Source organism: Vigna umbellata, chromosome 9 (assembly GCF_029865625.1).
Source record: "Vigna umbellata cultivar VRB3 chromosome 9, Vumbellata_1.0, whole genome shotgun sequence".
Classification (NCBI taxonomy): domain Eukaryota; kingdom Viridiplantae; phylum Streptophyta; class Magnoliopsida; order Fabales; family Fabaceae; genus Vigna; species Vigna umbellata.
Window position 1 is genome coordinate 47,021,455 of NC_142173.1, and position 16,210 is coordinate 47,037,664.

The 16,210-nt window shown below is 32.9% G+C and overlaps 2 protein-coding genes and 1 non-coding gene across 3 annotated transcripts; 1 reads left to right on the top strand and 2 right to left on the bottom strand.

The window, feature by feature from the left end:
* Positions 1-4,187: 4,187 nt before the first annotated feature.
* On the bottom strand, positions 4,188-7,302 carry LOC124844865 (acyl-UDP-N-acetylglucosamine O-acyltransferase). The gene is made up of 4 exons (XM_047321879.2): positions 5,580-7,302; positions 5,180-5,434; positions 4,894-5,013; positions 4,188-4,800 (listed from the first exon to the last, which is right to left on the bottom strand). Exons 1-4 carry the CDS (start codon positions 6,648-6,650, stop codon positions 4,750-4,752), a joined length of 1,497 nt encoding a protein of 498 aa, XP_047177835.1. The 5' UTR covers positions 6,651-7,302; the 3' UTR covers positions 4,188-4,749.
* A 507-nt stretch (positions 7,303-7,809) lies between these two features.
* Positions 7,810-7,882, bottom strand: TRNAV-UAC (transfer RNA valine (anticodon UAC)). The gene has a single exon. It is a non-coding gene; the product is annotated as a tRNA-Val (tRNA).
* A 2,455-nt stretch (positions 7,883-10,337) lies between these two features.
* Positions 10,338-14,203, top strand: LOC148193710 (uncharacterized). The gene is made up of 2 exons (XM_088099494.1): positions 10,338-11,355; positions 14,091-14,203. Exons 1-2 carry the CDS (start codon positions 10,338-10,340, stop codon positions 14,201-14,203), a joined length of 1,131 nt encoding a protein of 376 aa, XP_087955620.1.
* The last annotated feature ends 2,007 nt before the right edge of the window (positions 14,204-16,210 follow it).

Here is a 16,210-nt window from a genome sequence, read left to right on the forward strand (position 1 = left end):
CAGATAATGTGGCAGTGGTTAAAAAATCTGAGGGGTTAGGGTTTCGGTTCCTGCCACTTGGTCTCTGAGGTGAGGGAAGTGTTTAGGACGAGATAGGAATGGCTTCTTCCCAGGGGTGTTCTTTTAATTTTGAAGACCCTTTGAAAGTAGCGGCAGCAAAGTAAGCATGGTTAAGCCCTTCCTCCTCCGATTTGGGAACTAACCAAAAAGATCAATTTCTAGGGGTTTAAGCTTCCTTCTCCTCCTCCTTCTCTTGTTTTCGTTTGAGTTTAGGGGTTCCCTATTTTTTTCGCACATAGGTCTGGGTGCGAACGATGATGACAGGTGAAGATGGTGGTGATGCATGCTGAGGAAGACCGACGCGACAACGGAGTTAATCTTCCGGTTTGGCATATTTGGGTTCTGAAATTGGAAATTTTGGGGATTCTGATTCTTGTGTTTTAGGGTAGGAAATTAAGATTCTCTGATGTAATTGGAATTTCAAAATAATTGAAATTGGGGTTTCTAATCTTGTTCTGTTTTTGAGTTTAGCGATGATGGAGTTTTCATTTTTGATTTGGGGTGGTTTTGTTTTCACGTTTTGAGTTTTCTGGGTTTCATGTTGGAGGGTGATTTTGTTTCGATTAGGGTTGTGGTGGCTGTTGGTGGTTGCGCGGTGGAGCCGCCAGGGTTGTGGTGGTTGACAGTGGAGTCAGACAACCACGTTATATGTATCTTTATCCTCAGACAGCCACGTATTCACCCTTAACAGACACGTTGCACAGTTCAGTTCACGCTGGCAGTTGGACTGTTAAAAAATTAACGTCGTGACTAAAAATGATTTAATTAAACACTTTTTTCACATGTTAGGACCACATACTTTTTAAAAAAAGTAGGACGCACTAACATTTCCCCTTTTCGAGGGACCAAAAGAGGTATTAAGCTTTATTTATAATAGTAATTAAAATATTGAATAATTAAATATTATGATAAGTTTGTTTATAATAATATAAATTGGTTTCAAATATTATTGTCTATGATTTAATATAAAATAATGTGTTGAGTGTAGAACAAATTGAATAAGTAAAGTATATGTGTGTCAAAGAAGATTGTTTGATTTGATGTATAAATAAACAATTTTAATAATTGAATTACCTTAATTATTATCTTTTTTTAATAAAAAAAAGGAAAAAAATGAACTTAAATTGTCATCGAACAGATCTTATACACACTTTTGAAGTTGTTTTTGAAGTTTATAATGTAAATCATCTCAATTATAACAAATTTAGTTTTACTGGATTAATTAGAACCACTTAAAATAATATGAAATCATTTATATATTTCTTTTTTACTCTAAAAATAACTATGTATAGGTCACCACATGTGCACAGAGGAACATAAATATAAGTCCAATCTTAAAAAGTTATTTATTTCGACTTTTATTTATTATCATTATAAAAACATAAATATATAATATTTTTAAACTAATTCTAACTATATTATTAAAATAATTATTAAATTTATATTTGATATTTGATTTTTTTCTACTCGTAATTTCTCAGAACATATTAATAAACATATTGAAATTACACAAAAAGTTATAAAAAATAATACTATCTAATATTGATTTATAAATGTTGAAAAATTGACTATCTATTAAATTACTAATAATGAAATTTTGTAAATTTTTATTTTTATTTAAATTTATGAAATTAAAAATATTTTTAAAAAAATTAAGTTTGTTTAAATTTATATTTTACATTGAATTTTATTTAAATTTAGTTTTAAAGTTTTAAATTTATTTGTATTCATATTTTATCACATCATTTTTATTTGAATTTATATTGAAATAATTTTATATACATTTATAAAAAAACTAGTAATATAACATTTAATATTTTTTAGTAAATGTTAATTTTAATAAAATATCAATATAATATTTGTATGAAAATGAAATTAGATCTCAATTTTGAAAAGAACAAAATTATTTATTTCCTTGAAAAAAAAATTAAATAAAATCAAAATAACAAGATATATGATACTAATACATGATACTACAATGATACAGTAATGTTGTCATGTGACATGATATAAAATTAACTTATGAGCAATTTTTTTAAATGAAATAAAGTTAAAATAAATTAAAACAAAAAGAAAATACAAACGGTACATACGCATTTGGCACATAAGAGACTAATTGTATCAAATTTTTAAAAATTGGAACCTAATTGATATTAAAACAAATTGAGAGAGTAATTTGAAATATTTTGACGAAAATTAAAATTAAATAAATATTTAAATCAAATATAAAGTATATTAAATGTTAACAATTTTTTTTAACAATTATTTTGATAAGAAAATATATATATGCATCACTATTTTATTGGTCTATATAATTATCATATTGTTGTAAAAAAGTTGTTAAAAGAAATTATTAAAAAATGTTGTTAGAAAGAATTTTCTTATAGACAGAGAGAAACACAGAACTGCATAAGTTATTGTATACATATCACAACTCAAAGAACACAGAGTGCAGACAAAGTTTACACATTATATATGAGTACTAAGGAATGAATAGAAAATCAAAACCACTATATGTGAACAATTTAAAGAATATACAATGATATGTTTTCACAAGATTATAGATGTAAGTTGCAAACAAATGGTGTGACATGGATCAGTTTATGTCAGGACTTGGTGCAGAAGGTGGCACAAGACCTTTTGGAAGCAACCCTGCAAGGGTTCCAAGTGTTTTCATGTCTCCTCCAATATCTACTCGCCTTCTGGATCTTCCTATATCATTCAAAGGATAATCTCTCCTTCCTTCTGCCAATGAAGTTTCCATGATCGAAGCAACTACAAACACAAACATTACCAAACATAGCAACATTTTGATGTCGTGCATGTAATAACGTGTCATCTTTTGGTGTAACTGTGGCTATGACTTTTTGGCAACTTTTGGAAATTACTTATATACACATATAATGCATATGGAAGTATGGAACAAAGTCACCTTGAAGTAAACTGTGTCAGCCGGCTTTGTGAAGTGAGATTGAGTGCAGCTAATGTTTTCTTGTACTTGCCGGCATATAAAGTTGCAGCTCTGGAATGTTTAATAGTCAAGATTGTTGGATTATCAATGTATACCCGGTTCGCCATTTGTTTGATTGGCGTATACCATGATAGATTTCTTTGTAATTTAGTTCACTTTGTTTTTTCATTAATGAATGAAGAATAGAAGCATTACACAAAAATGCAACTTGGATTTTGAACCTTTATCAAAAGGAAAAAAAAAAAAACCTAGTGGGGTGTAAGTTGATTTACTCTATCAAGTACAAAGTTGATGAGTCTATTGAAAAAGTACAAGATAGGAATAGTGACCAAGGGCTTTACAAAGACTTATGACAGATTACCAAGAAACCTTTTTCACCCTTGATTGGCCATTACATCAATTAAATGTCAATAATATCTTCTCCATGTACATCTTAAGAAAGAAGTATATACGTACTACACTATTGTATCAACTGAAAGTAAAAGTACTCAGTAATCCCCTCAGAAACTCTGATAATAAACAAAGTAAAGCAAAAAACACAAGGAGGAGAATCTTCAAGTAGGAAAAAACTCCAATCATAATGATAGGCGTTGCGAATATATGGAGGAGAAAATAGAGTTTTTACCGTCACATGAAGAAGTAAAAAAGGGAAGAAAACTCAAGTGTATGACATTGATTTTCAATGCAACGCAGAAAAAAGATTGATAGAATGAGGTTGTCTTTTAAAATTATAGCGTACTTGTATCAACAAGTGTCAAGAACAAACTTTTTTAACTATCAAAGCAAAGGTAAAAGACAATAAATAACCCAACTAATAACACTATCAAGAAATTACAAAGGGTTTAATGAGTCTTTTTGCTGACCTACAGAATTTACAAGTAGAAAGTAATCCTCTTTTCAATTTCTGTTTTGAAACATTGAAATGATATATACCATTATAGTTCAACATCTATAACCATTTTCTTAGCACCACTTTTTATAATTATATATTCATGAGACATGTAAATAACTTGTACAAATAAATCGGGTCAACTACAACAATTCTTTAATCGTAATAGAAGACTTATAAAAAAGTCGCTTAAAACCAGCACCACCACTCCATTTTCTCACTTTTCCATTCCCATCTCTTTATTTTTCAAATAACATACACCCCAAAGACAGATGAAAAGAACTTTAAATAAAATTAACTTTTAGTACAAAATCTGGATAGCTGCCTCTGAAATACAAATGCTATCTTTAACGTTCAAACCCATACATTAAACTCTGGCCTCTCATTCCCAACAAATAATGTTGGAACAAGTAACAAGGAAGAAACCTCATACCGATTAGTTACAAGTCATCCTTGGAATTACAAGATTCAGCGTAAAGCCTAGTAACTTAATGATAATGTATTGTAATAAAACAGGGTTTCTATTGGTTCATAGTTGCTTGCAATCAGTGTTCACCAATATTAGCCACAAAAGAAAACATAAATAAAAGGTGAGCTAACAACGGTGGCACTGTACCACGAGGTGAGCTTGCAATCACTTTACACATATACATTGCCAACAATGTGCACTCACACGAACTCATTAGCAGGTATACACAATGTTTAATCTGGTCACTATCTACGAGGTTATATAACCGAGTTTGTCAACCAACATTTACCTAAAAAGTTTACACACAATTCTTGAAAATACAATCAGGTAAACGAAATATTTGCCCGGTTATATTCCACTCTAAACATCAGCACGATAAAAATGCAGCAAATTTATGGGTTCCACTTTTTCCTGAAACCAAAGCGTTCACAATAAATTTACTAAAGATGATATACAATAGAAAATCTAATATTTAATTAAAATAAATGCAGAAATATTAAAGACCTCAAATATCTCTTCTGATTGTGAAGGGAAGTGAAACCCAGTTGAGCAATTCTGCAAAACTTCGGGGCTCTTGATCCATTCTCTGCGTGCATCACATGCTTTTATTTTGAATTTGAACATCTGCAAAAAGATTAGGCAATATCCGATAAATTCCAAGTAAACTTGTTTTCTGAACACATGACAAGTATTTACCAAGAACAGAAACAATGGTGCTAAAAACAAGATAGAATTTAAGTATTTGGTAAGCTGGAGAACTAAGCAAGAATTATCACTATTATAAACAAACCTGAGACAAAGAAAATTCTGGCTGTTCAACTCCATCTCCATCAATGACCATTCCAGTACCTTGGCACTCTGGACAGAATACAGTTCTTATATGCTTTTCTATATCTTTTGCTTTTCCAATTTTCTCACCATCTGAAGCAATCTTTCTCTTCACTATTCTTCTAACATTTGGACGAACTAAATGATTTGTGATTATCTCAAATTCACACAAGATTATCCAGTGTATAAGGCAGGATGTATGGAACACGTGAAATGCCTACAAATATATGCCAATGTAAATTGTCTAATTTAGTAAATGAAATATGCATATAATGAAGTTTAAATATCTCTACAATTATTATCAAACAAAACAATATAGCAAAACTATATCTGAAATCAGAACACTAATAAAATGTCTTTACCCCAGTTTTATTCCGACTACTGCACGCTACCCTTCCGGTCTTCAAATTCAAAAGTGCTGCTACATCTTTACCGGGAAGCATTTTTTGTTGACAGATGTTACATACTTTCTCTGCTGCCAGCCGCTGCTTCCGTCTCAATTCTTTCCTCACAGCCTTGCTTGAAATGAACCTTGTACAAAGATGATGATTGTTGAATTGATCTAGTGTTAATCGTGTAGTGGAATTGTTTGAATCAGAAGACTCTTCCGCAGAAGAATCATACTGATTGCTTAAAGAATCACTAATATCATCAGAGTCAGACAAAGATGTCTTTCCCTTTCGGCCACCAGAAGCAGACGGAAACAATGACTTGACATCATCAAGCAAACCAGACCGACCCAGATCATAATTATAAGCAAAATTTACAATTGCAAAATCATGCTCTAGAACCTCAACACCATCTTGTTGATTGTTACTTTTTTTTCCTAACCATTCACACCATATTCTTTTAATTCCACTGAACGCGCTGCACTTCTCAAGAAATCTTGCAGCAATCTTCCCTAAGCCCACTTCGCTGACTTTTACATCAAATATTTCATCTCCAATCAGCAAATGAGGAATCACTAGCCCACGCTCATCATCTTGCACGCCATCAGTCGAACATGGTTCAGCACTTGGCTGAACCCCGTTCCCAAACTTAACAATTGCAAGACTATTCTCGTTGTTATTAAATTTCAACAACCTGTTTTGGTAACTATCTGCAACTTCCAAGTCTCTATCACTTTCAATAGAAGTATCAAAGAAAACAAGACCATCATTAAAAGGCCATGGTTTCGGTCCTAGCAGGGTAACCTTAGCAGCAGACAATCTCTCCTTATGAAGATTACCTTTCAAGTGATCAAACAGAACATCGTCACTATAACACGGTGCAAGACACAGAGTGCAGAAATAAATGAATTTTTTCCCATTCTCACGCAACTCAACATACGGATGCCCTTGAGATCTAACAATTTTCAGTATCTTTCTCGCCGCCTGTTCCTTCGGATTGGAAACATCAGACTTCGGAGGCCCCAATTCCAACTTCCCAGCCATTCAAATTTTCCCAAACGAACCGTAAACGCAAAATTCAACACCAGATAATATCCAATAACCAATTAACAGACAACGACAAGAGGAACCTCTCCTAAATTGTAAAACAAGGAAACTCCTAGCCGTATTCCAGATCTCAAGGTCTCAGAGACACCACAGACTCCGTGCCAAACCCTAAAATAGCATAACGGAAAATTCTCCTATATCCAAAGTTTGCACAGAGATAACTAACCACTCTAAGACACTAAGAACAAATGATTTCACGAATGGAAAACAAAGCATGAGTCGATGATATCCTACAGTAGGAATTCCAAGTTTAAACAGCGAAAAACGAAACGCGATGGAGAAATTTGGAGAGCGGTAAAAAGGACCTTAGAACGACGCCCTGAAAGGAGATATTCGAGGCGCAATCGGTATAGAACTGTTCGGTAATCTTGGAGATCGTCCGCGTCGGTGGAAAGCATCGAGAGCCACTGATAGAATCTCGTAGGAGCACGAATCCTCCATTGACATCTCCATGTATAGCAGAGCACTAAGAATTGGAAAGTGTTTGGAGAGAAAGAGATGGAGAAAGTGAGGGAAAAAGGAGAGGGAAGAAGGAAGATGAAAAGCCTTATACAAACTCAAACACGAAACCAATATTAACAGAAATTTGAGACTCCCTTCAATTTTCACAGAAAATGATTAATTTTAATTAATTAACTCATTATTGCGACAACGTTCTCGGTTTGGACGGGGTTGTAGCGAAAGGGAAATGTTTTGGGTAGATTTGAATTTTGAAGAGAGATTTTTATTTTTATTTTTATTTTTATTTTCTTTTGCTTCAAGTATTAATTTAATTATTTTAATAATGATTTGGTTCAATATTGTTATCAAACATTAATAATATGCTTTACGAAAAAAAAAACATCAATAAAGGTTGATGCTAACTGGAGAACGATAATGGGAAAAAATGGCAACTCATCTAAATGAAATGAATCTCCTGAATATACAAATGTCAGGGCATGCAGTTATGCCCTACTTCTCTGTGACTTAAATTACGATTGTGAAATTGAATATACAAATATATAAAATATAAAATTAAAATCAATTGAAACATATAAAGTACTACATCATTTAAATAACGGAAGAAAAAAAGAAACTTAGGGAAATAAAAAGGTAATGTTGCTGCCCAGGATCGAACTGGGGACCTTTAGTGTGTAAGACTAACGTGATAACCACTACACCACAGCAACTTCATGACGTTTTTGTTAACTAGGAAATTTACTACTTAAAACTAAAAGCTTAGGATTTACAACTAAAAGCAGACCTAGCCCAAATATTCTCAAACTCATTCTGAAACTTATAACATCACCAAAAATTAATATGGTCGCAGACTGTGTCACGAATATTATTGTTTTTCTGATTTTTTTTTTTTATTTCTCAGCTTTTCTACCTATAATACATTTCAAACCATTACAGAAAGCAACATTTTAAACTAAAAAAGATCAAAAGTAATAAAATTAACTAAAAGAAAAGTTTTTAACACACTTAAAATATTTACAAGTAATTACATTTTATGTTAATATTTGAAAAAAATATGAAACTGTCATGTGGCACAATCAAATCAAATATTTAACAAAATTATCACTTTATTACCACTTATAATTTAGGCACCTATTTTTTTTCTTGTCATTTCATATATAAATTAATCTAATACTATATAAAAAAATATGATTATTTATCAATTATTGGATTATATATAATTTTTTAATTTCATTTTAAATCTAATGAAGTTCTATTAATTCCATATGTACATATTATAATGAATTTTTAAACAATAGAAATTCAGTAAGCATTTTATATATAAATATTTATAACATGTATATGTGTAGATGTATGTAAGAACTTATAAAATAGAGTATTAGAGTTAATATGTATTATAAAATATTAAGACCAAATATTTTAATTTTAATATAAATAGAATTTTTTAAACTCGTCTCATTATCTAAAACAATCGTCATCTCTTTATAATTCTTTCTCTAAGTTTTCTTTTTTCTACAAATTTTAACTCATCGATCATCAGTTTGATGATTAGGAAGTGTCTAGGAGATCACAACAGCGTAATCTCCAGTCTCATCCGATCAGATTTCCTTCTAGAGCAAGTAAGTTTTGATCATTTTTAATTTCGCTCTTAGTTTGAAGTCATGCATAGGAGTACCTTATCGTATGTGTATTCCGGTTATCTTTTCTAGTTTCTTATTGATCATAGGTTCTAAGGACTCTCTTTGATCGCAATTCTATGTTTTGTAGATGTTTACATAATTCCTTGAGCTCTAACCAAGGTTGGCGAGTTGTGCTGATTTGTGATAATTCTCTTTAAAGTAAGGGAAGCTAGTTCGTGTTTTATGTTGAATTGTGAAGTATAAATTAATAGTATTGGGGTGTGTAGTTAGAAAATGTTGAATTGCTTGAAATATTAGTTAATATGAATTGTGGTTATGTAAGTGTGTTTGATCACATGATGATTGTTGACATTGAATGATTCTTTATTAAAATCAAATTGTATGATGAATGGTGTTGTTGAGATGTTTGGTGGTGTTAAATTTGGTTAAATGTTGAGGAGAAATGAACTAGACTGAGTTATAAGTTGTTTTGGTCAAAATACAGGTTTTAATGGGTGAGTTTTAGAAATACTAGAATTGTTACCAATAAGGAGTATTGGTAAATCTTGAAGAAATTTGTTTTGATGATGCTACAAGAAGTTTTAGTTGAAGAAGATATTAGAATTAGTTAAAAGCAATTTGTAGAAATTAAATGTAGTAGGAAATTCTTGTAAACCTTGTAAACTTGCATTTTTAACTGCAATAATCGATTATGGAATGGCAATAATCGATTATCACAGAGTCATACAGGAATAATCGATTATCACTTCATATAATCGATTATCACATTTTGAAAACCCTGTAACGGACTTAAATAATCGATTATCACTTACAATAATCGATTATTCGTGGCAGTTGAGACTTAACCTTAGATATTCAGAACAGCTAGCTATATATTGGGTTTCTGTGAAGATCAATAGTAACGTTGTTGAATAGAAGCTCTTGCAGAATACTGTTTGTCAGAGGAAGTTCTCAGAAGCTATAGTTCAAGTTCCCTTGCTTGGTCTCGTGAACAGGAGAGGCTCGTGTGTCGTGTGTCGATAGTCGGAGCAAGCTCTCTTCGAGTTAGCAAGGTGCTCTGCCTGGTCTCGTGAATAGGAGAAGCTCGTGTTTCGTTTGTCGATAGTCGGAGCGGTTCTCTTCGAGTTGGCAGAGTGTTCTTCTTCCGGTTCGTTCGTCGAAGGAAGGTTTATTTATTTGCTTTATTCACTATTTCTTGTAATCTGTTAAATAACTTTTTAGTGAAAAAGGTTAATCACTATTTATAGTGATTAACGACTGGACGTAGATTCTTTTGAATCGAACCAGGATAAAAATTGCTTGTGTGATTTTCTATTCCCTACACTCTTTATCTTTTACGCATATCAACTGTTTGATAAATTTTCTCTAAGAAAATTGTTTTTCTAAAACGGACCATTAAACTTGATTTGTGACCGTAACACGCTTTCTAAGTATTTTATTCCGCTGCGCGACTCTATAACGGTACCGATTGTTCCAACAATTGGTATCAGAGCTTGCTTTGATATTTTTTCAAATTCTTTCGAAAATGGCCGGTCATCAAAATCAAGTATATGCCGAGGGTGCTTCCATCAACAGACCACCACTCTTTACTGGTGATAACTATGCATTCTGGAAAGTCAGAATGGAAATTTTTATGGGGTCTGTTGACAGAGGCATCTGGGAAGCTGTGCTAAATGGTCCCTATATTCCTAAAAGAACTGTTGATGGTGTAGAAGTAGAAAAACCATACTTTAACTGGACTCCTGAGGAAAATAGAAGAGCCCAATTTGATATTAAGGCTCGTAATATTATTTCATCTGCTGTTGTACTTGATGAATTTTATAGAATTTCAATATGTAAGACAGCACAGGAAATGTGGGAGGTCCTCAGAGTCACACATGAGGGTACAGACGACGTGAAACGTGCAAGGAAGAATACACTCATCCAGGAGTATGAGATGTTCAGAATGCAACCTGGAGAACCAATTTCTGATGTCCAGAAGCGTTTCACTCACATTGTGAACCACCTAACAGGTTTAGGTAAGACTTTTGACACTGATGAATTGAATGTGAAAATTTTGAAATCATTAGACAGGTCTTGGCAACCAAAGGTGACTGCCATCTCGGAGTCTCAAAACCTCACTCAGATGTCAACGGCGATTCTCTTTGGAAAGCTTCGTGAGCATGAGCTTGAGCTGAAAAGATTAACTACAGAAGAGGATCAAGGCAAAAGAAAGACACTTGCCTTCAAATCTGAAATTTCAAAAGGAAAAAGTTATAAGAGAATTGAGGATGATGATTCCGATAACGATGAGGAAAACATGAGTCTTATGATTAAGAAGTTTGCTAAATTTATGAAAGCAAAGGGAAAAGACAAATACCGTGGAGAAAGGAAAGAAAATCAAGGATCTCCATCAAGCGTTAAATGTTATGGATGTGGAGAAAGAGGACATATGAAGACTGATTGTCCTAATAATAGGAAAAGTGAAGAAAAGAAGGAGAGAAAATTTTCAAAGAAGAAGAAAGCTTACATAGCTTGGGAAGACAATGCTTCTAGTTCTTCAAGTTCAAGCAATTCAGATGAAGAAGCTAATTTGTGCTTAATGGCAGACTCAGAAGATGCAGGAAGCCAAGTAAGTGATTCTAGCTTAGAGTCAAGTGATGAATTTGATTTACAAAAGGCATTTCTTGATTTGTTAAATGAATCTGAAAAACTTGATGTTGCTCATAAAAAGTTAAAGAAAGAGCATAATGAATTGAAATTGAAGTATGAAAAAGTACTAGATGACGAAGTTGTTTTGAGAAACAAAGTTAGTAATCTAGAAACTAAGTTATCTGAATCTGATGTTGTTGTACAACCTGTTGAATGTTTATCGTGTAAAAGTCATATGTTTGATATTGACATTCTTGAGAATTTACTTGCAAAGGCAACTAAGTCTAAGTCACATGCCAAAACAAACTTTGAGAGAAGCAATGCTAGAAGTGGAAACACGCATTTACACAAAAAGTCTAAAGTGATAAGAACTCGTAGGGTATGGGTTGAAAAAGGAATTGTGTCTTATAGAAACCCAAATGTTGTCACATGCTTTTATTGTATGAAAAAGGGGCACACTTCTAACAAATGTAGAATTAAACATTTTGATGTTCCAAATGGAAAATATGCTTGGATTCCTGTTATAAAGTAAATTGTCTCTAATCTTAAAGGACCCAAATGAGATTATGGGGACCAAAACTCTATTGTTTGGTTTTGCAGGTTAATTTTTCAAAAGGAAAAGAAGACTCTATGGTATCCTGGTATTTTTTAAGAGCTTTGAAATGATTTATGAATGTTAGATGTGTCTTAAAGTTGAAAATTTGGCCCAAATTTGTGTTTTTCGGAAATTAACGTAAATAATCGATTACCAAAGGTAATAATCGATTATCTCGTCCTCAAAAATTTGGATTTTAACATTTTGGCTCGCACATAATCGATTATTTAAAGTAATAATCGATTATCTTAAGTCACAGCATAAAAAAAAAAAACTTTTTTTTTTTTGAGACTGTTTTGTTGTTTACTTGCCATTTCATCTATATTATAATTTTGTCTGTTATGTGTCTTCTTATAATGTAATCTTTATTTTCATAAATAAAATGATCTCTTGATCATATGCATCCTTTGTTTAATTGAGGGGGAGATCATATTTAAGGAGAGCCTTTAACATCCGGTCTTTTTGCTTCTCATCAAAAAGGGGGAGAAGAATAATACAAGGGAAGAAGTATAAATTATTACAGGTATTGCTAACCTTGTTGTTTGTTAGCTTGTATGTTTTGCAGGTAAGCCAAACTTGCTTTTAAAATTGAATTTTTGATCATCATCAAAAAGGGGGAGATTGTTACCAATAAGGAGTATTGGTAAATCTTGAAGAAATTTGTTTTGATGATGCTACAAGAAGTTTTAGTTGAAGAAGATATTAGAATTAGTTAAAAGCAATTTGTAGAAATTAAATGTAGTAGGAAATTCTTGTAAACCTTGTAAACTTGCATTTTTAACTGCAATAATCGATTATGGAATGGCAATAATCGATTATCACAGAGTCATACAGGAATAATCGATTATCACTTCATATAATCGATTATCACATTTTGAAAACCCTGTAACGGACTTAAATAATCGATTATCACTTACAATAATCGATTATTCGTGGCAGTTGAGACTTAACCTTAGATATTCAGAACAGCTAGCTATATATTGGGTTTCTGTGAAGATCAATAGTAACGTTGTTGAACAGAAGCTCTTGCAGAATACTGTTTGTCAGAGGAAGTTCTCAGAAGCTATAGTTCAAGTTCCCTTGCTTGGTCTCGTGAACAGGAGAGGCTCGTGTGTCGTGTGTCGATAGTCGGAGCAAGCTCTCTTCGAGTTAGCAAGGTGCTCTGCCTGGTCTCGTGAATAGGAGAAGCTCGTGTTTCGTTTGTCGATAGTCGGAGCGGTTCTCTTCGAGTTGGCAGAGTGTTCTTCTTCCGGTTCGTTCGTCGAAGGAAGGTTTATTTATCTGCTTTATTCACTATTTCTTGTAATCTGTTAAATAACTTTTTAGTGAAAAAGGTTAATCACTATTTATAGTGATTAACGACTGGACGTAGATTCTTTTGAATCGAACCAGGATAAAAATTGCTTGTGTGATTTTCTATTCCCTACACTCTTTATCTTTTACGCATATCAACTGTTTGATAAATTTTCTCTAAGAAAATTGTTTTTCTAAAACGGACCATTAAACTTGATTTGTGACCGTAACACGCTTTCTAAGTATTTTATTCCGCTGCGCGACTCTATAACGGTACCGATTGTTCCAACAATAATAAGTAGAGAAGTGATGATTTAGGTTTTGTTGTATGGTTAATTAGGACTTGTTTGAGTTGTGAATTGGTAAATTTGTGATCAAGAATAGAGTGATAGGTAGTTAGTTATATTTGGAAGGGTTTTAATTGCATTTTAGGGGTTTGGACTAGTGAATTTTAAAAATAGTAGTTCTAAGGTATAATGGAGGGTTTGGGGTCTGTGATTGAGTCATTTTGTACTTGTTCAAACCCCTAAGTTGCTTAAATATAAGTTAAAACTTGTAGAATTGAATTATGGTCTTTTAAGTGGTGTTTTAATTATTTTTGAGTTGGAATCTTGTGGTAAAACAGTTTAAAACGGGTTTAGGTTGGTTCATATACATTTGATTAGGTCCATTGTGTTTAGAATTCCATCTAGAAGTGGTAGAAGTTGGTAAAAGTGCATAGAGTAAGTCATGAGGGATTGAGGGGTGCAAATTTTGCAGATTTTGATGTTACAGAATTATGCAGAGTGGTTAGGCGAGCAAGGGGGCTCGCTAGGCGAGTATTCGAGGGTTCTGGCAGTGAAATTCAGCGACTAGGCGAGTCAGCTCGCTAGACTTGTGGAGCTTGTTGTTTTGGCTCTCGCTGATGGAGGCTACTCGTTGGGCGAGCCTGTACTCGCTTGACACCTTGTTTCTGGAGTTGGGCAAGTGGTTTTGGGTTTTCTTGGATGTTTTAAATTCTTTTCTCTTATGTGCATGGTTTTAAATGGTATGATGATTTATGTTATGTTTAGTGAGATGGTTTGAAATATATGATGGTATGGATTTAAGGTTTGTAAGAGTTATAAGGAGAATTCTTAGTGGTTGTTTCAAAGTATTGTTGGTATGAATGTAGGGAGCTCAATCTTGGAGGTTATTCTGACATTTTAATGATCATTCATTTTCAATTAGAGATGAGTGTTACATGTGGTGAGAGTAGGGATGACAAAAAAATTCGCGCTCGCGAATATTCGCGGATAAAACCCGCGACGGATAGTTACTATCCACGGATATTTATTACCCACGGGTAACGAGTAGTGGGTATTTTAATACCCGCTTCTAAACGGGTCGAATGCGAGTATTATACTATCCAACCCGCGGATACTCGTTATCCGAAAAAAAAATTTAATTAATATTTTTTAAAATTATTTTTTTATTACTCTTTAAAAAGGGAAATTTTAATAAGAATGACTTAAGATTCCTTTCAATTACCTTTTTTTAAAAGAAAAAAGAAAAAAAGGGGTTACATTACTTTTGACCTAAACTTCTAATAGAGATATCAAACATATACATAGAATCCCATTAGAAAATTCTCTTTTAACGGAGGACTCTTTTCTTCTTCCTTCTAGTTTAGCTCGCGCAGGGAGTAGACTTCATTCCCTCTTCCTCTCTCTCTTGGTTCTGATTGGGGTTTTGTTCCGATTTGGGATTTGAAATTAGGGTTTTATTTGTTCTCTGATTTTGGGGGTTTCTTTTATACGTTTTGATTCGTGTTTTGAGAGTTTGTTTCTTGATTTATTCCCTATTGATTGGTGATGCGATTTTGGGGTTATGATTCGAATGAGTGTTTTGAGTTTTTTTTTGTACTTTAGTTCATTGATGCAAATTGGATTTTTTAAGTTTGGAGATTTATGTGATTGCGTTCGTTTTCAGAATTTGGGTTTAGGGTTCCTGTTCGTGTTCTCTTGGAAATTCTTTATCTCTCTGTTTCATACATTGATAGGTATTTGTGGGTTAATCTTGTGACTAAATTGAGACTTCAGTTAAGTAGTGTTTCTTCCTCGTATCTTTTTTTTTCAAAAGTTGTTCAGTATTTGTTTTCTTTAACTTGTTTAAAAATTACATTATGTCTTTTTAATATGTAGCAAATATATTAAATTGTTCTCTTTAACTTGTAATTTAATTTAAACCTTATTTAAAAATTCACAAAATATATTTTTTAAATATTTGTGGGTTGAAAACGGGTATCTGCGGGTTGAAAAAAATTCGCGGATTTTTTTTATGCGGATATTCAGCGAGTAGCAGGTCGGGTTGCAGGTAGGCACTATCCGTGCCCGACCCGACCCGTTGCCATTCCTAGGTGAGAGTAGTAGAAGGTCTTAGTGTAGGTGCTTCCATTATGGCCTAAGACGTGGTACATACTTGTGAATGCGATAGGGTGAAATCCATTGACAATGGCTCTGTAGAGCAGTAGAGGCCATTACAAGTACATGACCTGCTATAGCTCAACATTCATACTAAATCTGGATAGTTCAGTCTAGGTCTTTGACATGATTAAGATGTTTGATCTACTTTATGTGAAATATGATATATGCATGACATGTTAATATATATTATGATTGGTTTTGTATCACTAGCTTATCCTATTTGTTTGTTCTTGATTTGGGTGTTCTTGTGTATTCGTTTGCTTTGGCGATGATCATTTTGTGAGTGTAGGCAGAGGATGATGACATATCTGTACAACAAACCTTAGGTAGAGAGAGCGCAAACATATAAATATTATAGTACTTATATTTTTTATTTTGGATGTATTAGAGGATCATGTTGTACATAGTTCTTGGGTTTAGTATATGAAGTTTGAT